At 42.1% G+C, this 21,827-nt stretch overlaps 1 protein-coding gene across 2 annotated transcripts in view; it reads right to left on the bottom strand.

Moving 5' to 3' along the window:
• rims4 (regulating synaptic membrane exocytosis 4) overlaps positions 1–21,827 on the bottom strand; it is a 51,899-nt gene that overhangs the window by 11,730 nt on the left and 18,342 nt on the right. For both annotated transcript variants that reach the window (XM_014165913.3, XM_014165914.3), the window contains exon 2: positions 19,868–20,006. In XM_014165913.3, the coding sequence (XP_014021388.1) occupies positions 19,868–20,006 (139 nt within the window). The remainder of the gene's footprint in view (positions 1–19,867; positions 20,007–21,827) is intronic.

Here is a 21,827-nt window from a genome sequence, read left to right as displayed (position 1 = left end):
TACATCAAATACATCAAGCATGGTCTCCATGTGTTTGATGGTATTCCATTTCCTCCGTTCCAGCCATTATTATGAGCCGTCCTCCCCTCAGTAGCCGGCTATATAGTGGCTATACGACTGAGCTGCTCATTAGCGGGTAATTCAGGACTCACTTTCTATAATTAGGCAACGCTGTAGTTACTTATTGTTAGATGATAGGGACATTTTGACGGTATATGTGTGCAATTAATTCAGTACAAACAGTTAAAGTCACAATCTGTCATTTCAACTGCCTGACCCTGCCACAATGTTTAGTAAGTAGAGGGATGGGGGTGTGGAAATGTAACCACTCTCAAATGAATTGCTATGGGTCACTGAGTATAAATCATAACCTGATAGTACAAAGATGTACTATGCCTTCAGAAAGTATCCACAAAATGTTCCACATTTTGTTGTGTTACAAATTGGGATTAAAATTGATTACATTTTGTAACTTTGTTTTTTACAATCTATACAAAATACTCTGTAATGTCAAAGTGGAAGAAAATAAACTATTAATGAAAAATAAAACACTATATCTTCATTAGATAAGTTTTCAAACCCCTGAGTCATTACATATTAGAATCACCTTTGGCAGCAAATAGAGCTGTGAGTCTTTTTGGGTAAGTGTCTAAGAGCTTTGCACACCTGGATTGTACAATATTTGCCCAATATTGTTTTTTAAACTCTTTAAGCTCTGTCAAGTTGGTTGTTGATCATTGCCCAGACAGCCATTTTCAAGTCTTGCCATAGATGGTCAAGCCGCTTTAAGTCAAAACTGTAACTAGGCCACTCAGGAACATTCAATGTCGTCTTGGTAAGCAACTCCAGTCTATATTTGGCCTTGAGTATTAGGTTAAAGTCCTGCTGAAGGTGAATTTGTCTCCCAGTGTTTGTTGGAAAGCAGACTGAAACAGGTTGTCCTCTAGGATTTTGCCTGTGCTTAACTCTATTCTGTTTATTTTTATGGTAAAAAAAAAATCCCTAGACCTTGCCGATGATGAGCATATCCATAGCATGATGCAACCACCACTATGCTTGAAAATATGAAAAGTAATACTCATTCATGTGTTGGATTTGACCCAAACATAATGCTTTGTACTCAGTACAAAAAGTCAATTTCTTTGCCACATTTTTTGCAGGATTACTTTAGTGCCTTGTTGCAAACATATGCATGTTTTGGAATATTTTTTATTTTGTAGTCTTCCTTCTTTCACTCTGTCTTTGTGGAGTAACTACAATATTCTTGATCCATCCTCAGTTTTCTCCTATCACAGCCATTAAACTCTGTAAAACTGTTTTAAAATCACCATTCGGTCTCATGGTGAAATCCCTGAGCAGTTTCCTTCCTCTCCGGCAACTGAGTTAGGAATGACGCCTGTATCTTTGTAGTGACTGAGTGTAATGAAACACCTTCCAAAGCGCAATTAATAACTCCACCATGCTCAAAGGGATATTCAGTGTCTGTTTTTTACCCATCTACCAATAGATGCCCTTCTTTGCGAAGCATTGGAATACCTCCTTGGTCTGTGTGATTCTTTTCAAAAATCTAAATTTCACTTTGACATTGTGGGTTATTGTGTGTAGATCAGTGGCACAAAATCTCAATTTAATACATTTTAATTTCAGGCTGTAACAACAAAATGTGGAGAAAAAAATGAAGGTGTGTGAATACTTTCGGAAGGCACTTTCTGAATATTCAAATGAAAACAAAAACAAAAACACTAGAATAAGCAAACCCCCCCCACCCCTGTACCGACCTTGCTCATTGAGCTGAACATAGGTGCTGAAGACGCATAATGAATTTCCTCCCTGTGTTAAAGTTATGACCTCGATTCCTCGTTTTTTTCCCCTTCTCTCTGGTTCTTCGCTGATCTATTTTTAAAGCACTTCAGGGACAGTCCAAACCAGCTGCCACACATTTGGACAGGCAGTCTTGGGAGATTTCTCACCCTATATCATCTATCTTCTGCCATCACTCTCGACTCAGGTTCAGTGTTTCTTTATCAAATAGCGCTTGAAGAAACACGGCCATTCTGGGTAATGAGCAGGATAACAAAATACAGACTGACCCAATAACTATTTTGCTCTCTGTTGCTATTATGCATTACATCCTGTTCCACTGAAATTAAAGTTTTACTCTTGATAAATGAAAATGATTACCCCTATGTCCCTAATGTACCGTATATTCTAATAGGCAATGTATGAACACAAAATATATTACAATTTGACTAACAGGTCTATTTTCATGCATTAATAATGATCCTGTGCCCATTACCTTATTAAAATACACATGCTCAATCAGCATGCTTCATTACTTTGCCAGCTGATATATTCAGCGGTACACTACATGACCAAAATTATTTGGACACCTGCTCATCAAACATCTCATTGCAAATTCATGGGCATTAAAATGGAGTTGATCCCCCTTTACTGCTGTAACAGCCTCCACTCTTCTGGGATGGCTTTCCACCAGATGTTGGAACATTGCTGCTGGGACTTGCTTCCATTCAGTCGCAAGAGCATTAGTGAGGTTAGGCACTGATGTTGGGCGATTAGGCCTGGCTCACCGTCTGCGTTCCAATTCATTCCAAAGGTGTTCGATGGAGTTGAGGTCAGGGCTCTGTGCACACCAGTCAAGTTCTTCCACACCGGTCTCGACAAACCATTTCTGTATGGACCTTGCTTTGTGCACAGGGGCAATGTCATCCTGAAACAGGAAAGGGCCTTCCCCAAACTGTTGCCACAAAGTTGGAAGTATAGAATCGTCTAGAATGTCATTGATGCTGTAGCGTTAAGATTTCTCTTCACTGGATCTAAGGAGCCTGAACCATGAAAAACAGCCCCAGACCATTATTTCTCCTCCACCAAACTTTACAGTTGGGACTATTCATTCGTTCTGTGAGCTTGTGTGGCCTACCACTTCGCGGCTGAGACGTTGTTTCTCCTAGACGTTTCCACTTCACAATAACAGCACTTACAGTTGCCCGGGGCAGCTCTAGCAGGGCAGAGATGTAATGAACTGACTTGTTGGAAAGGTGGTATCCTATGACGGTGCTACGTTTAAAGTCAATGAGCTCTTCAGTAAGGCCATTCTACTGCCAATGGTTGTCTATGGAGATTGACTGGCTGTGTGCTCGATTTTATACACCTGTCATCAACAGGTGTGGCTGAAATTAACGAATCCACTCATTTGAAGGGGTGTCCACATACTCAATCACATTTTAGACTTCCATGTTTGTTTGTTGTGACAAAAATGAAGTCAACATATTTCAGCGACACTGAAACAAATACTATGGTCAAATCCTGCGATTTCTATCTAATGTTGTACGTCAGGCATGGGTATGTTTTGGGATTATGTACATATTTTTGAGAAAATGAGAGCCAATCTCACGCAACCTATGGTATATAAAATAGCTTTTGAAATTAGATTGGGTGAGTTGACTGAGAATACATTCTCATTTGCAACAACGACCTGGGGAAAGTTACAAAACATAGGCCTAGTTACATACAAGATCTAAGCAAGCAAAAAAAACACAACACAATACAAAATAAATAAAAACTTAAGATCAATCATAGAAATATAAAAAACAAACACATTATTCCTTAAAAAGGTCCTCACATAGCTGTCTGACTGCATCAGAGGCACCAATTCATGAAATTTAAACCATTCCACAAGCAACGTGCAAAATAGATAAAGACAGACTTACCCAACTCTGCAGAGATCAAAGGGACCTCTAGAGTAATCCGTTCATGAGATCTTGTCTGATAGCTTGTATCTCTATAGGTTACCAGAGAAATCAGGTAGGGTGGTAGTTTACACAAGAGGGCTTTATAGACAAAAAGAGCGCAATGCATAGATCTGCGAGACTTCGAATAGGGCCAGCCTACTTTCTCATAGAGTACATTGTGTGCTGAACCTACCGCCCATAATGAAGCATTATGCACTATTATATCCTGTTAGGGCTAGGGGGCAGTATTTACACCGCCGGATAAAAAAACGTACCCGATTTAATCTGGTTACCACTCCTACCCAGTAACTAGAATATGCATATACTTATTACATATGGATAGAAAACACCCTAAAGTTTCTAAAACTGTTTGAATGGTGTCTGTGAGTATAACAGAACTCATTTGGCAGGCAAAAAACTGAGAAGGTTTCATGCAGGAAGTGGCCTGTCTGACAAGGTGTCGTTCTTCTTGTCTCTGTTTATTGAAGAGTGAGGATCTTAGCTGTCCCGTGACACTTCCTACGGCTGCCATAGGGTCTCAGAAGGCGGTAAAAAGCTGAATCGTGGCTTTGCAGGCTCTGGCTGAAAAAAAGTAGCGCGTTTGGGTAGTGGCTGGTTACAGTACTGTGAGACTCAGGCTCGTGCCCGCGTCGACCGAAAGCTTTGTTTACTTTCCTCTGTTTAGCTAAATGGACATTCCCGGTCGGAATATTATCGCTTTTTTACGAGAAAAATGGCATAAAAATGGATTTTAAACAGCGGTTGACATGCTTCGAAGTACGGTAATGGAATATTTAGATTTTTTTGTCACGAATTGCGCCATGCACGCGACCCTGATTTACCATTTCAGAGTGTCTGGGACGCACGAACAAAACGCCGCTATTCGGATATAACGATGGATTATTTTGGACCAAACCAACATTTGTTATTGAAGTAGCAGTCCTGGGAGTGCATTCTGACGAAGACAACAAAAGGTAATCAAACTTTTATAATAGTAAATCTGATTATGGTGAGTGCTAAACTTGCCGGGTGTCTAAATAGCTAGCCCGTGATGCCTGGGCTATGTACTTAGAATATTGCAAAATGTGCTTTCACCAAAAAGCTATTTTAAAATCGGACATATCGAGTGCATAGAGGAGTTCTGTATCTATAATTCTTAAAATAATTGTTATGCTTTTTGTGAACGTTTATTGTGAGTAATTTAGTAAATTGTTAGTAAATTCCCCGGAAGTTTGCGGGGGGTATGCTAGTTCTGAACGTCACATGCTAATGTAAAAAAGCTGGTTTTTGATATAAATATGAACTTGATTGAACAAAACATGCATGTATTGTATAACATAATGTCCTAGGGTTGTCGTCTGATGAGGATCATCAAAGGTTAGTGCTGCATTTAGCTGTCTTCTGGGTTTTTGTGACATTATATGCTAGCTTGAAAAATGGGTGTCTGATTATTTCTGGCTTGGTACTCTGCTGACATAATCTAATGTTTTGCTTTCGTTGTAAAGCCTTTTTGAAATCGGACAGTGTGGTTAGATTAACGAGAGTCTTGTCTTTAAATAGCTGTAAAATAGTCATATGTTTGAGAAATTGAAGTAATAGCATTTCAAAGGTTTTGAAAATCGCGCCACAGGATTCAACTGGCTGTTACGTAGGTGGGACGAATTCGTCCCGCCTAGCCCAGAGAGGATATACAGCGTCCAGTGGCTTCAATACAGTGGCAGCTGCATTTATATAAATGATATTGCCATAGTCTAAAATCGGAATGAATATCGACTGAATGATTTGTTTTCTGCTATTTACCGTAAGGTACAACCTATTCCTGTAAAAGAAGCCAATTTTTATACTTAACTTTTTAACAACTCATCAACATGTATTTTGAATGAAAGCCTATTGTCAATCGGGATGCCCAGATATTTATACTTCGTTTAACCTGCATTAAGCACTAACTTCAGTTCAACAAAGGCCCTCTGCAGGGCAATGAAGACAGACTGAAAGGTTCGAAAGAGCCTGGTCAGCCGTGGGGGCAATTGCATACACAAAAGTGTCGTCTGCATACAGGTGAAGGTTGAACGTTTTTACAGATGAACCAATATTGTTAATATAAATTGTGAAAAGAACCGACCAAGAATTTAACCTTGTGGGACACCCTCTGTTATGTCCACAAAACACGATTTAGACACTTAGGGAACATGATGCTACAAGAGTCAATTTCCCATACAGTACCAGTCAAAAGTTTGGACACACCTACTCATTCAAGGGTTTTACTTTGTTTTTACTATTTTCTACATTGTAGAATAACAGTGAAGGCATCAAACTATGAAATAACACATATGGAATCATGTAGTAACCAAAAAAGTGTTAAACAAATCAAAATATATTTTAGATTCTTCAAAGTTTTGCATTGACAGTTTTGCACACTCTTGGCATTCTCTCAACCAGCTTCACCTGGAATGCTTTTCCAACAGTTTTGAACGAGTTCCCTCTTATGCTGAGCACTTGTTGGCTGCTTTTCCTTCAATCTGCTCGTCCAACTCATCCCAAACCATCTCAATTGGGTTGAGGTTGAGTGATTGTGGAGGCCAGGTCATCTGATGCAGCACTCCATCACTATCCTTCTTGGTCAAATAAACCTTACACAGCCTGGAGGTGTGTTGGGTCATTGTCCTGTTGTAAAACAAATGATAGTCCCACTAAGCTCAAACCAGATAGAACGGCGTATCGCTGCAGAATGCTGTGCCTTGAATTCTAAATAAATCACAGACCGTGTCACCAGCAAAGCACCCCCTCACCATCACACCTCCATGCTTCATGGTGGGAAACACACGTGCAGAGATCATCCGTTCACCTACTCTGCGTCTCACAAAGACACAGCGGTTGGAACCAGAAATCTATAATTTGGACAGATATCCACTGGTCTAATGTCCATTGCTAGTGTTTCTTGGCCCAAGCAAGTCTCTTCTTCTTATTGGTGTCCTTTAGTAGTGGTTTCTTTGCAGCAATTCGACCGTGAAGGCCTGATTCTCGCAGTCTCCTCTAAACAGTTGATGTTGAGATGTGTCTGTTACTTGAACTCTGTGAAGCATTTATTTGGGCTGCAATCTGAAGCGCAGTTAACTCTAATGAACTTGTCATCTGCAGCAGAGGTAACTCTGGGTCTTCCTTTCCTGTGGTGGTCCTCATGAGAGCCAGTTTCATCATAGCGCTTGATGGTTTTTGCGACTGCACTTGAAATGTTCCACATTGACTGACCTTCATGTCTTAAAGTAATGATGGACTGTCATTTCTATTTGCTTATTTGAGCTGTTCTTGCCATAGTATGGACTTAGTCTTTTACCAAATAGGGCTATTTTCTGTATACCACCCCGTGTGTTATATATGAAAATGTGATCGTATTATAAATTGTATTTTGATGTTTAAGGACTCTTGGGAGATTAGTCCAAATGAGGACTAAAAGAGATCCTAATAAAATAAAATAAAATCAACCCCTACCTTTTCACAACAAAACAGATTGGCTCAAACGTAAAACACAAATTAACTTTTAACAAGGCACACCTGTTAATTGAAATCCATTCCAGGTGACTACCTCATGAAGCTGATTGAGATAATGCCAAGAGTGTGCACTTCTGGGACTATTCCATTGGTTTCATTATACATGCAACCTAAATTAAGCACAGCTCAAGTATTTAAATGTTATCATTCTGCAATGTAGAAAATAGTAAAAAGAGAGAAAAACCCTTGAATGTGTTTGTTTGTCCAAACCTTTGACTTGTACTGTATATAGCCACCCCTACACCTTTTTTCAGTCTATCACACCTGAAAATGTTGCAATCTGTTATTTCAATGTCCTTATCCATACTCAAACAATTAACCAGGTCTCTGTGAGAACCAGAATGTCAGGGTTAGTGTCATGCATGCAGACATCTATATGGTCCATCTTTGACATCAAGCTTCACACGTTTCTGTGGAACCATCCAAGCCCTCAACGTGCTTTGAAAACAGCAGGGGTATCCATATACTGTAGGTATTTTTAAATAATAGCATTGGGTAAGCTGACCACAGCAGGCCTCTCGTTTTGGCTAACAGCAACAGAGTTAAACTTTATGGGTACAAGATTACTACTGACAATACCCCTGGCAACATGGAAATCTATAGCAGTACGATGATAATGCTGTGAAATAGTTGGAATTGGAAGAATTACCTGAACCGGGGTTCGGCTGTTGTTGAGTAAATGTGTGATAAGAGCCTCTTCGATATTTTCTGAGAGAACTTTTGCCCCTCTCATATATAGATGCAAGCCCTTGTGAAGCTGGGGGCTCTCCCAGGAGTGGTCCAAATTGTCAATGAAATCCAAATCCATGGTGGAACAGTAGGATTTAACCCTTGTGTAGTCTTAACATTCTGTATACTCCCTTTGTCCTAAGGGTAAAAAATTACATGCCTTCACTAAACCCCTAAAATAAAGCAGCTTAATTGAATTTTAAACCCCAAATCTATTTTGCATGAAGAAACAACCTGTCATTCATCACAAACTTTGTGAATATCTGGGTTTTCTCTCTTCACAATGTAGAAAGACTGTATTTATTCAGTGGACACCACTCGTTTTTATTAAAACACACCTGTCATAACTGTTTTCTTTACTAAAGTAGAGGTTATTATTATTATTATTGCTAAAGGTGCTGCATAGGTGTAAACATTAATTTTGTAGCAAGAGAGCACTTGTATAGCCTAATAAAGTAGAAGAAATGTGCAGAAAGTAGTTTTGAATGCATTTTATTGAAGGGAAACAATAACAGTCTTGAACTTTTTTGGCAACATAGTGATATTCTTATATACTGTACAATGAGGAATTCAACTACAAAAAACTAGTCTTCTCCCATTTTTGAACCATTGCCCCCACCAACAAGGTGTTTAACCTGTTTGGGCTAGGGGGCAGTATTGAGAATTTTGGAAAAAATATGTGCCCATTTTTAACTGCCTCCTACACCAACTCAGAAGCTAGAATATGCATATTATTGTTCGGGTTTGGATAGAACACACCCTAAAGTTTCTAAAACTGTTTGAATGGTGTCTGTGAGTATAACAGAACTCCTATGGCAGGCAAAAACCTGACAAGGTTTCATGCAGGAAGTGGCCTGTCTGACAAGGAGTCGTGCGTCTTGCATCTGTTTATTGAAGAGTAAGGATCTTAGCTGTAACGTGACAATTCCCAGGGCTCCAATAGGCTCTCAGAACCCGGGAAAAACCTGAACGATGACGAGGCAGCCTCTGGCTGAAACAGATTATCGCCTTATCCAAGTGGCCGATCAGAGGACCATTGAATGAGGCGCGTGCACGATTCGCCCCCGTGGAGAAATTTCATTCGGCTGTTTAGCTTATTGCAGATTCCCGGTCGGAATATTATCGCTTTTCTACGAGATAAATGGCATAAAAATTGGTTTTAAACAGCGGTTGACATGCTTCGAAGTACGGTAATGGAATATTTAGAAATTTTTTGTCACGCCATGCGCCATGCGCACGACCGTTATTTACCATTCGTATAGTGTCTAGAACGCACGAACAAAACAGAGGATATTTGGATATAACGATGGATTATTTGGGACCAAACCTACATTTGTTATTGAAGTAGAAGTCCTGGGAGTGCATTCTGACGAAGAACAGGAAAGGTAAGAACATTTTTCTTATAGGAAATAGGATTTTGGTGAAGGCTAATCTTGCCGGGTGTCTAAATAGCTAGCCGTGATGGCTGGGCTATGTACTTAGAATATTGCAAAATGTGCTTCATCCGAAAAGCTATTTTAAAATCGGACATATCGAGTGCATAGAGGAGTAATGTATCTATAATTCTTAAAATAATTGTTATGCTTTTTGTGAACGTTTATCGTGAGTAATTTAGCAAACTGTTAGTAAATTCCCCGGAAGTTTGCGGGGGGTATGCTTTTTCTGAACGTCACATGCTAATGTAAAAAGCTGGTTTTTGATATAAATATGAACTTGATTGAACAGACATGCATGTATTGTATAACATAATGTCCTAGGTGTGTCATCTGATGAAGATCATAAAAGGTTAGTGCTGCATTTATCTGTGGTTTGGGTTTTTGTGACATTATATGCTAGCTTGAAAAATGGGTGTCTGATTATTTCTGGCTGGGCACTCTCCTGACATAATCTAATGTTTTGCTTTCGTTGTAAAGCCTTTTTGAAATCGGACAGTGTGGTTAGATTAAGGAGAGTCTTGTCTTTAAATAGCTGTAAAATAGTAATATGTTTGAGAAATTGAAGTAATAGTATTTCAAACGATTCAAAAATCGCGCCACTGAATTCAGGTGGCTGTTACGTAGGTGGGACGAATTCATCCCGCCTTGCCCATAGAGGTTAAACAACAACAATAAATAAGAATAAAATATGATAATAGATACAAAACAAAAACTTGATGAACATAAATCAATCAACTCTAATTATCACATGAAGGACAATATGCACGTGTGTGTGCATGGACTTTGCAGATGTATTTCTCACATGTGCAGCACATGGTATTTGTTTTACAGTCCTTCTTTGGGGAGCAGAATTGGCATCTCCTCCTCTTGCCTGCCCCAGCTGCAGCCTCAGGTGGATCAGGACAAGATTCAGCCCACTGAACAGCTTTCACAAGCGCTGCAGAGGCTGCTGTGCAGGGGAGGCACTCCCTTCTTTGAATGTGTGGGGTTACAGTTGCATTTCCCAGCTGCTCCAGGAACACCCTCCTCTTGTTCCACTAATCAGGCATCCAAGTGGGATTGATCTTGTTCCATATCACGAAGGCATTGTATGAGGACACATCAATGATTTTATGAAAGATGACCAGGGGCCAGCGGGCAGTCATCCTCCTGCTGCTGTAAGTTCCAATCACCTTGTCCAGGTTGTCCACGCCTCCTTTCTTGTGGTTGTAGTCCAGGATGATGGCTGGCTTCCTGTCCTCGCGATCACTGATCTCAGCCATTTCGTGCAATGCGCTCAGGAGAACCACATTCTTATTCCTCTTTGGGTAGTAAGAAACTAGAGTGGTGGTGGGGGTGAAGGCAAACTTCTCTCCCCCTTGTTGCAAGGAGTGCAGGGGGGAGCTCAGGCTTGTTCTTTCTAACTGTGCCAACCATGGTGATCTTCCTCTTCAGGAGCATGGTGGCTGAGTTCATAAGAGGTGAAGAAATTGGCATATGTGACATTGTGCCCCCTCAGTCCATCTGTCACATCCGCTGGTTCTTCTTTGGGCCTCCACTGGTCGGCTTCCCTGTGTAGACTTGCATCTTCCAAGCGTAGCTGGATTGTGCGTCACAGGCCACCCATATCTTGATGCCATAGTTTGCTGGCTTGCTGGGCATATACTGCTGGAATGGACAGCGAACTGTTAACAAAAGAGATTGCTATCAGTAATTAGTATCAGTGTCACAGAAAACAAATCACATAAATCAATGATATTACAGCAATACATAGTAAAATGAACAGTGAAAATCACTTACATTACAGATATGAAAATAAAAATGTACCCCTGAATGGAACCAGTTGCTCATCCTCTGTTACTTCAAGCCCAGGGTTGTAAAGGCATGGCAGATGCTCTACCCACTTCTCCCAGGCCTCTCTTATGGCCGCCAGTTTGTCTCTCACACGTCTTGCAGATCTTGACTCACGGTTACAGATTGTAGCATTCTTAGAAAGCATGAAAGACTTTCAGTGGCACCGTGACATGGAAAATCACCCTTCTACTCTCTGCATGCCAGGGACTACATGTAGCCTCACCTCGGGACCTATACACACCCGCTAAGATTAGCAACCCTATGTAGGCACGCAGGCCAATCTCATACCGGGGTGTTAACCCCGGTGTCCTGGCTAAATTCCCAATCTGGCCCTCATACCATCACGGCCACCTAATCATCCCCAGCTTACAATTGGCTCATTCATCCCCCTCCTATCCCCTGAAACTATTCCCCAGGTCGTTGCTGTAAATGAGAATGTGTTCTCAGTCAACTTACCTGGTAAAATAACGATAAAATAAATAAAATAAAATAAATACATCCTTTTCCAGTTGTCTCCATATTTACAAAAACACTCCAAATTTGTAATCTCCAGGATTATTTTTTTTTATGGCTGGTGTGATGAACATGTAGAATGTTGAAGCGTTGTCCTGGGCATGGGCAACTGCCTGTCTTGTGGGCCCTGGGGTCATCCTTATGACATTTTGTGCTGCCATCCTGTCCTGGTTGTCATATGGTGACAAGGACCATGTTATTTTGCTGTTATTTGACAAAAATGTATCTCTTTCAGCTTGGGGGATTTCTTCTTCACCTGAAGATGATGCATCGTGCTCTGGGTTGTATTCTTCCCCATCTTCTTCTTCAGATACCTTCTCCTCTTCTAAATCATTGTTCTCTTGTTCCTCTTGGACATCTGAAAAACTCAGATCTACGACCTGTTGGGCACTGAAAAGTGCACTCCTGGCTTCAGCAAAGAGAGAACTGGAGGGACTGTCATCTGCAGCACCTTTACAGACTCTGACTGCATTACCAATTAGTAAACAATGCGTTCAAGAAATGTTTATTTTGTCAGAAATTTTGTTGATTTTGTCTGTGAACTTGAGTCATATGTGGGCTTGTGGAGGGGAGATGTTCACTCAGCAGCACTCAATCTCAATTTCTCATTTTGCACGTTTTGTGTTTGCGCGCGTGTGTTTGCGCGCGTATGTGTGTGTTTTTTGTTGTGTATAAATTATTTTATAACTGCCGGGTCAAAAATGACCCTAAGACAATCTTTGTACCCTGGTGGTGTACAGCTTTCATGGAAATATGAAAATAGTGATGTTTCACTTTTTCTAATGTTGGGGCTCCTGGGAAAAGTCATCAAATTTCAAGTTGAAAAAATATAATTTAGGGGGGTTTCTCTGCTGTTAAACATAGTGGCGGGTCACCCTTAAGACAACACAAGGGTTAAGCCAGCAGTGTAGACCGAGGAGACAACTAAAGCCATCAACTATGCAGCCTATTTTTGGTCCATGCCCAAGAAATGATATGATCTACATTGTAGATGATCTACATTGTTCTTTAATCTCTGTTTGACCTCATCCCACCCTAACACCATCTTTGCCCTCTATTCTCATTGCTTATAGGAAGCTGGGAGACTGGGGAAAGAAATATCAACAGAGTAGCAATTGATAGTTCATAGTTTGAGTATCTGTAGATCATCTATTGGGGACTATGCAAATAAAGTGTAACCAAATATCTTTCCAGCATCAACATAAGGTGCTGACTTGGATAAACCTAAATCGATAAGAATGGAACTTATGCACTATAGAGGTTTCTCCAAAAAAGTTACTATTAATTTGGATGTATAAGAGCCTCAGCCTATACAATCAAAATTGCAAACCATGCTTTCAGGTGAGATGGAAAAAACAATGATTGAACAATGATTGAATAGTGTGAGTGTTTGTTCACGTTCTGCATGAGTCCTCATCTGAACCGGAGCAGAGGAGGATAGTCTTGTTTGGATTGTATAATGCACTAAGAAATTGCACCCATTTCTTTGCCTTTCAAGCATGAACTTTCAGAGAGAAAACCAAATCAAGGTAATAGCCCATTTTTCCCCCGCCGGTCGGTCCCAAGTCTTTCGACGGCTTGTTTATGTAAAGATGTTATGTATTCTGTTCATGAGATCCAATAAAATATGGTGAACCTTCCTCTGTGCCAAAAAAGTAATCTCCGACTGTTCAATTCCCTGTAATCCAGCTTCAATGAGGTTGATTTCCCTCCCGGATGCTGTTTCCCCTGTCGGAGTGGCCACAGATGTTACGTAACACTACAGTGTGCATGCAGTGGTCATCCCTGGTCCTTTGATGATGGCTCACTTTGCAGAGTACAGAGCTGGCTCACGTTTAGTAGTGCCTGGTAGGCGGCTGTCAGCAAGGGAAACTTCCATAGAGGAAAGAAATACTGTATTTTCCTCTTACTCGTAATAAAATTAAAGCAAAAAAGGGCACCGATAATGCCACCCTTTTTTCACTTCTTCGATGTAATGTGTGTAAGCATTGTTTTTTTAATAACACCACAGGACTAGGACGCTGTTACACCAGCTATCGTCGGTGCTAGTCTGAGCCAGCCAATCCACATGTTCTGTGTGGTATACATCAAAATCACACTGCACCTATCCACATTACATTCCCTATGCTTTTAAAAAAGAACAGCAACATTGGATACACAAAGGCTTAGCAGAGGCAGTTTGCATTCTGACTCTGGATTAGTACTTGTAAGCGCAAATAACTTGTATTGAAATCACCCAGTTGGTTCACAACAATTCTTCAGGAATATTTATATTATAATGCCATAAGACACAACATTTCGGCCGGATCTCCTTCAACGATTTTTTATTTTAGGCATGAAAGAAGAAAATCATCCAGTGACATTACACTTTATGTTCTGCTTTGTTTGTATTTTTGTTTATTTTCAAATTGTTTTTGGGATGTTTGGAAATCGGAGCAACCATGATGTCACAATGTAGGCCTGAAATCCAGAACCTGTTTTGTGCTGACATTCCACTCCTCTTACCCTGTGTCATTGCCAAACAGTCTGGCCTTTCTGCAATCTCAACGTTCAATATGCAGCTGGATTTTGTGCACGATCCCTGATTGTTTTTTAAACGTAACATAAATAATTCCATGACAATCACTGCACCAAATACCCTAGTTTCAGTCTCCTAACTAGTCTTTCACCTCTGAAGACTAGATACTTCTATGCCAACTTTGGTGTTTTATCTCTGAACACTCAAAAGCTTGTTTCTCCACCGACTGTTGGTGGGGAACCATGGGGCATTAACAACGCTCGGTGGAGACTAGAGATCCTGACCGCCAATGTGTCTAGGCTGAGACATGCCATGTACTGTAGATATCACCACACTCACACCTGACCATTGTTAAGGCCCCCATCTCCCTTTATGGTCACAGCCCCCCACCTCTTCCTTTATTGTCACCCCCCCCCCCCCCACCCCATACACTAATTCTGTCATCAATTCAAGGAAAAGTCACGTGTTTACTATTTAAACATTTAAACATGCTTTTTTTGTCAAAAACTAAGAACAAGTGTTCAAAAGTCAAATGATAAAATACAACATCTCTAATTCCGGAACTCCAATTTGAGCAGCAGCAGCTGAAAAATGAGCTCCTACAAATATTGAAATTTACATGGTTTTTAGAGTGAAGTACATCGGAAAAAAGCAAAAGAAAACTGCAAGACTGAATAGGAGAAAAAACAAGCAACAAACAAAGAAGATAGGCTTTTGAAAAATAACTATTTTTCATAAAATTGTAGTTATCTTAGCTAGCTGAATTGTTTACCAGTTGCTAAGCAGTTGCTAGGGACTCTTTTGGAAGAAGCTAGCTAGCTAACGAAGAACAACAAAGAATATCTAGTTAACAGAAGAAAAGAAAGAGAAAATCAGGACAGAAGAAAAAGGATATCAAAGTGAAACAGTTCTCTAAAGACACAAGAGACAATAATACAAGAAACAACACTTCTGTAGCTTGTCACCTATGTGTCTGTCTATCCCTGTTCTCTCCTCTCTGCACAGGCCATACAAACGCTTCACACCGCGTGGCCGCTGCCACTCTAACCTGGTGGTCCCAGCGCGCACGACCCACGTGGAGTTCCAGGTCTCCGGCAGCCTCTGGAACTGCCGGTCTGCAGCCAACAAGGCTGAGTTCATCTCAGCCTATGCTACCCTCCAGTCCCTAGACTTCCTGGCACTGATGGAAACATGGATTACCACAGATAACACTGCTACTCCTACTGCTCTCTCTTCGTCTGCCCACGTGTTCTCGCATACCCCTAGAGCATCGAGCCAACGGGGTGGTGGCACTGGAATCCTCATCTCTCCCAAGTGGACATTCTCTCTTTCTCCCCTGACCCATCTGTCTATCTCCTCATTTGAATTCCATGCTGTCACAGTTACCAGCCCTTTCAAGCTTAACATCCTTATCATTTATCGCCCTCCAGGTTCCCTTGGAGAGTTCATCAATGAGCTTGACGCCTTGATAAGTTCCTTTCCTGAGGATGGCTCACCTCTCACAGTTCTGGGTGACTTTAACCTCCCCACGTCTACCTTTGACTCATTCCTCTCTGCCTCCTTCTTTCCACTCCTCTCCTCTTTTGACCTCACCCTCTCACCTTCCCACCCTACTCACAAGGCAGGCAATACGCTTGACCTCATTTTTACTAGATGCTGTTCTTCCACTAATCTCATTGCAACTCCCCTCCAAATCTCCAACCACTACCTTGTATCCTTTTCCCTCTCGCTCTCATCCAACACTTCTCACTCTGCCCCTACTCGGATGGTATTGCGCCGTCCCAACCTTCGCTCTCTCTCTCCCGCTACTCTCTCCTCTTCCATCCTATCATCTCTTCCCTCTGCTCAAACCTTCTCCAACCTATCTCCTGATTCTGCCTCCTCAACCCTCCTCTCCTCCCTTTCTGCATCCTTTGATTTTCTCTGTCCCCTATCCTCCAGGCCGGCTCGGTCCTCCCCTCCTGCTCCGTGGCTCGACGACTCACGACGAGCTCACAGAACAGGGCTCCGGGCAGCCGAGCGGAAATGGAGGAAAACTCGCCTCCCTGCGGACCTGGCATCCTTTCACTCCCTCCTCTCTACATTCTCCTCTTCTGTCTCTGCTGCTAAAGCCACTTTCTACCACTCTAAATTCCAAGCATCTGCCTCTAACCCTAGGAAGCTCTTTGCTACCTTCTCCTCCCTCCTGAATCCTCCTCCCCCTCCCCCCCCCCCCCCTCCTCCCTCTCTGCGGATGACTTCGTCAACCATTTTGAAAAGAAGGTTGACGATATCCGATCCTCGTTTGCTAAGTCAAACGACATCGCTGGTCCTGCTCACACTGCCCTACCCTGTGCTTTGACCTCTTTCTCCCCTCTCTCTCCAGATGAAATCTCGCGTCTTGTGACGGCGGCCGCCCAACAACCTGCCCACTTGACCCTATCCCCTCCTCTCTTCTCCAGACCATTTCCGGAGACCTTCTCCCCTTCCTCACCTCGCTCATCAACTCATCCTTGACCGCTGGCTACGTCCCTTCCGTCTTCAAGAGAGCGAGAGTTGCACCCCTTCTGAAAAAACCTACACTCGATCCCTCCGATGTCAACAACTACAGACCAGTATCCCTTCTTTCTTTTCTCTCCAAAACTCTTGAACGTGCCGTCCTTGGCCAGCTCTCCTGCTATCTCTCTCAGAATGACCTTCTTGATCCTAATCAGTCAGGTTTCAAGACTGGGCATTCAACTGAGACTGCTCTTCTCTGTGTCACGGAGGCTCTCCGCACTGCTAAAGCTAACTCTCTCTCCTCTGCTCTCATCCTTCTAGACCTTTCTGCTGCCTTTGATACTGTGAACCATCAGATCCTCTTCTCCACCCTCTCCGAGTTGGGCATCTCCGGCGCGGCCCACGCTTGGATTGCGTCCTACCTGACAGGTCGCTCCTACCAGGTGGCGTGGCGAGAATCTGTCTCCGCACCATGCGCTCTCACCACTGGTGTCCCCCAGGGCTCTGTTCTAGGCCCTCTCCTATTCTCGCTATACACCAAGTCACTTGGCTCTGTCATATCCTCACATGGTCTCTCCTATCATTGCTATGCAGACGACACACAATTAATCTTCTCCTTTCCCCCTTCTGATAACCAGGCGGCGAATCGCATCTCTGCATGTCTGTCAGACATATCAGTGTGGATGACGGATCACCAGCTCAAGCTGAACCTCGGCAAGACGGAGCTGCTCTTCCTCCCGGGGAAGGACTGCCCGTTCCATGATCTCGCCATCACGGTTGACAACTCCCTTGTCCCCTCCTCCCAGAGTGCTAAGAACCTTGGCGTGATCCTGGACAACACCCTGTCGTTCTCCACTAACATCAAGGCGGTGACCCGATCCTGTAGGTTCATGCTCTACAACATTCGCAGAGTACGACCCTGCCTCACACAGGAAGCGGCGCAGGTCCTAATCCAGGCACTTGTCATCTCCCGTCTGGATTACTGCAACTCGCTGTTGGCTGGGCTCCCTGCCTGTGCCATTAAACCCCTACAACTCATCCAGAACGCCGCAGCCCGTCTGGTGTTCAACCTTCCCAAGTTCTCTCACGTCACCCCGCTCCTCCGCTCTCTCCACTGGCTTCCAGTTGAAGCTCGCATCCGCTACAAGACCATGGTGATTTCCTACGGAGCTGTGAAGGGAACGGCACCTCCATACCTTCAGGCTCTGATCAGGCCCTACACCCAAACAAGGGCACTGCGTTCATCCACCTCTGGCCTGCTGGCCCCCCTACCTCTGAGGAAGCACAGTTCCCGCTCAGCCCAGTCAAAACTGTTCGCTGCTCTGGCACCCCAATGGTGGAACATGCTCCCTCACGACGCCAGGACAGCGGAGTCAATCACCACCTTCCGGAGACACCTGAAACCCCACCTCTTTAAGGAATACCTAGGATAGGATAAAGTAATCCTTCTAACCCCCCCCCCTTAAAAGATTTAGATGCACTATTGTAAAGTGGTTGTTCCACTGGATATCATAAGGTGAATGCACCAATTTGTAAGTCGCTCTGGTTAAGAGCGTCTGCTAAATGACTTAAATGTAATGTAAATGTAATTAAATAAACAATTTAAAAAAATAAGTGTACAAGGAAAGCCAAGAAAAAAATACTCCCAAACCCCCTTCAAAAAAAAGAAGTAATGAAATAACAAAACTGTCAGCTCATAATGGTGCAATACACATTTATAATAAAAATGCACGATATTAAGACATTTCTCAAAAAAACAATAAGGAATAAAGAATAGTAAAAAGGGTAATGTTCTGTGTGTGTGTGTGGTGTATATATATTTAAAAATAATTATATAATTATATATAATTATATATATATATATATATATATATATATATAAATTGTTTGGATACACCTATTCATTCAAGGGTTTTATCTTTATTTTTACTATTTTCTAATTGTGAAGATACCAAACTATGAAATAACACATATGGAATCATGTAGTGACCAAAGAAGTGTTTCCAAATTGGCCTATAGTTTCCAAATTGGCCTACAATTTAATTAGGAGCTATGTTTTTCATTTTTGGATGTTGGATGGTTGGGAATATTAAAATTGTAATGTGAGTTCCACAACCTACAAGACAGGTCGGTTGAGGGATGAGCGGTGACGCTCATGAGGAGTGACGCCACCTGTCGGAAGACAATGCTATTCTCCTCGTTCATTAATGATATAATGTTTATACTGGAAGATTGCTTAAAGGCCAGGCTGTTTGGCATGACAACGAGTGGCAAAGGGTGAAATGATAGCAGAAACAAATTGGTACCCAGGCTAGGCCTTTCTCGGCCAATTTGGAAACTGTAGAATGATTTCTCAAAGTCATATCTGCTTCTATTACATTATGCGCTGTAATTTAAATGCATCATAATGGATGCATCATAATACTTTTGGTAAAAACCTCAATGACCAAACTATCGCAGGTGTTGGAGGTATAATGTGTCCACTCCCAAATCAACAACTGCATTTCATGGCCGATAGCTGCTCTGTTTTACCCTCTAATCCTTACTAATATAGCAAGGTTCAAAATATAGACATCAAATGTGAGCTAGTAGATTAGTCAGCCCACACTGGGGAGAGGGAAGTTTGACACATTGCATTTCCAAGAGAAAGCAAGTGCCATGATTCCACAGGAAGTTTTTTCAATGCTCCGGAGTTGAGCGTATCAGCGGCATATCCAGACACCAAAAAGCTGAACAGATAAACATATTTTTGAGGAGGGGGGAATTGCATTGAATCAAATGATTAATTGCCAATGATTTACCGCCCGTAAGGGTGTTTGCCACTAGTAACAATATACCTTACTATACTATACTTCACCTGACTTAGCAGATGGTTTTATCTAGAGGGACGTACAGTACAGTAAATGCATACACTTTTAGTATGTTTATGTGATTTGCGCTGGAATGGACCCACAAGCTTGGCTTTGTTAGCACCACACGCATACCAACTGATCCACACAGAACCACTGTGATTCAGTGGGCGCCCCAAGTGCTAATGGTGCTAGTTATGTTGCTGTACTCACTTGCCCTCTGAGCCGTAGCTGTTCATGCTGTCTTCAATGGACTCGTGGCTGGCCTGGCGTACAGTGCGGCTGGGCATCTCTACAGCCAGTCCCGTCTCAGTGCTCCTTTGGATCCCCTTTAGCCTTCTACCCTCAGCATCTACAATTCACACAGGGAATAGACATGTTTGGTAAACAGAGGTAACATTTTACTGGCTAACTCTAGAGGTCCCGTTGATCTCTAGAGAATTAAGTAAATCTGCATTCAGTTTTTTGGCACCCCGTAAATGGAATGATCTGCAGAGCTCTCTGCACCTTGATACTCTGGTGCATCTAGGGCAGTTCAAGCTATTAATGAAGGACCTCAGTGTTAAGGATTGCGTTTGTTTCTTAAAGGTCAACTGCCCCTTAGAATCAATCTCTCTGGTTTTAAACAGCCAATGTGGCATTGACATGAGTCAGAAACATTCATTATAGTGTAAAAATGTACTACGAAGTGTAAATAGAATCATTTTGTTCATAAAGTCAGTCTCGTCTAAAACAGAATTTGGTAACTGTCTTACCTGAGGGTTTGGTTTGGATTGCAATTATGTCATCAATTTCAGCTCCCTTTTGCCTATTAATATGTGGTGGCACCATGTTTTCTGGGAAAAGACTGGGAGATTTCGATTTGCATGGCCGCAGAGCTCTCCTTAGGAGGACCAATGGAATGGTTGAAATGGAGCAAACCCCGCCCACCTGGCTTGATTTGCAATGCACATATTGATCGGGGAAATAGCTACTCTAGTGAAAATGAGCTTCCGTAAAGTACAACAATCAGATGGCCAGGATATGGATCACTTCCAACGCTAGATACAAGTTCTGCGGCCTGTCAACCGTCAAACTTGAGACTATACGTGGTGTTGTTGGTGATGGACAGTTGGTTACGCATGTCTTGTGGGGTATGCATGGGTGTCTGGGCTGTGTGCTAGTAGTTCAAACAGACAGCTTGGTGGATTCAGCATGTCAACACGTCTTACAAAATGTAATGATGAAGTCAATCTCTCCTCCACTTTGAGCCATGAGAGATTGACATGCATATTACTAATGTTAGCTCTCCATGTACATTTAAGGGCCAGCCATGCTGCCCTGTTCTGAGCCAATTGTCATTTTCCACGGTGACTCTTTGTGGCACCTGACCACACGACTGAACAGTAGTCCAGGTGTGACAAAACTAGGGCCTGTAGGACCTGCCTTGCTGATAGTGTTGTTAAGAAGGTAAAGCAGAGCTTTATTATGGACAGACTTCTCCCCATCTTAGCAGCTGTTGTATCAACATGTTTTGACCATGACAGTTTACAATCCAGAGTTACTCCAAGCAGTTTAGTCACCTCAACTTCCGCATTATTTATTAAAATATTTAGTGTTGAGTCATCTGCATACATAGACACACTGGCTTTCCTCAAAGTTAGTGGCGTGTCATTAGTAAAGATTGAAATTAGTTAAAACCTGGATTATGTTGGAGAGGCTTCTATAAAGAACAACCTCTCTTTATCCACAATATAGCAGGGGGTGTAAAGCCATAACACATATGTTTTTCCAGCAGCAGACTATGAACGATAATGTCAAAACCCACACTGAAGTCGAACAAAACAGCTCCCACTATATTTTTATCATACATTTCTGTGCTGTGCTTGTTGAATGTCTTTCCCTATAAGCGTGCTGAAAGTCTGTTGTCTGTTGTCTATTTTTTGTTGAATCCTGGAATTTAAACAATAGCTATTGATGACTTCCCAAATGCTATATAGGCCTAAATAGCAATATTGATGATATATGATTGATAAAGTATGGTTACATTTCATTTGCTCTGTTAAATCTAACCTTTGGAATGACTTCGATAGCAACGGTAAATCTATTAAATGGAGATCTCTCAACAATCAATCTCAGGATTGCACATTGGTAATAGTCAGTTAGAAATATGAAAGCTAAGCAGTGCTGGGCT

The sequence above is a fragment of the Salmo salar genome, chromosome 22, assembly GCF_965601325.2.
Source record: "Salmo salar chromosome 22, fSalSal1, whole genome shotgun sequence".
Classification (NCBI taxonomy): Eukaryota; Metazoa; Chordata; class Actinopteri; order Salmoniformes; family Salmonidae; genus Salmo; species Salmo salar.
Note: the sequence above shows the minus strand (reverse complement) of the source record. Positions and strands in the feature narration are given on the sequence as shown.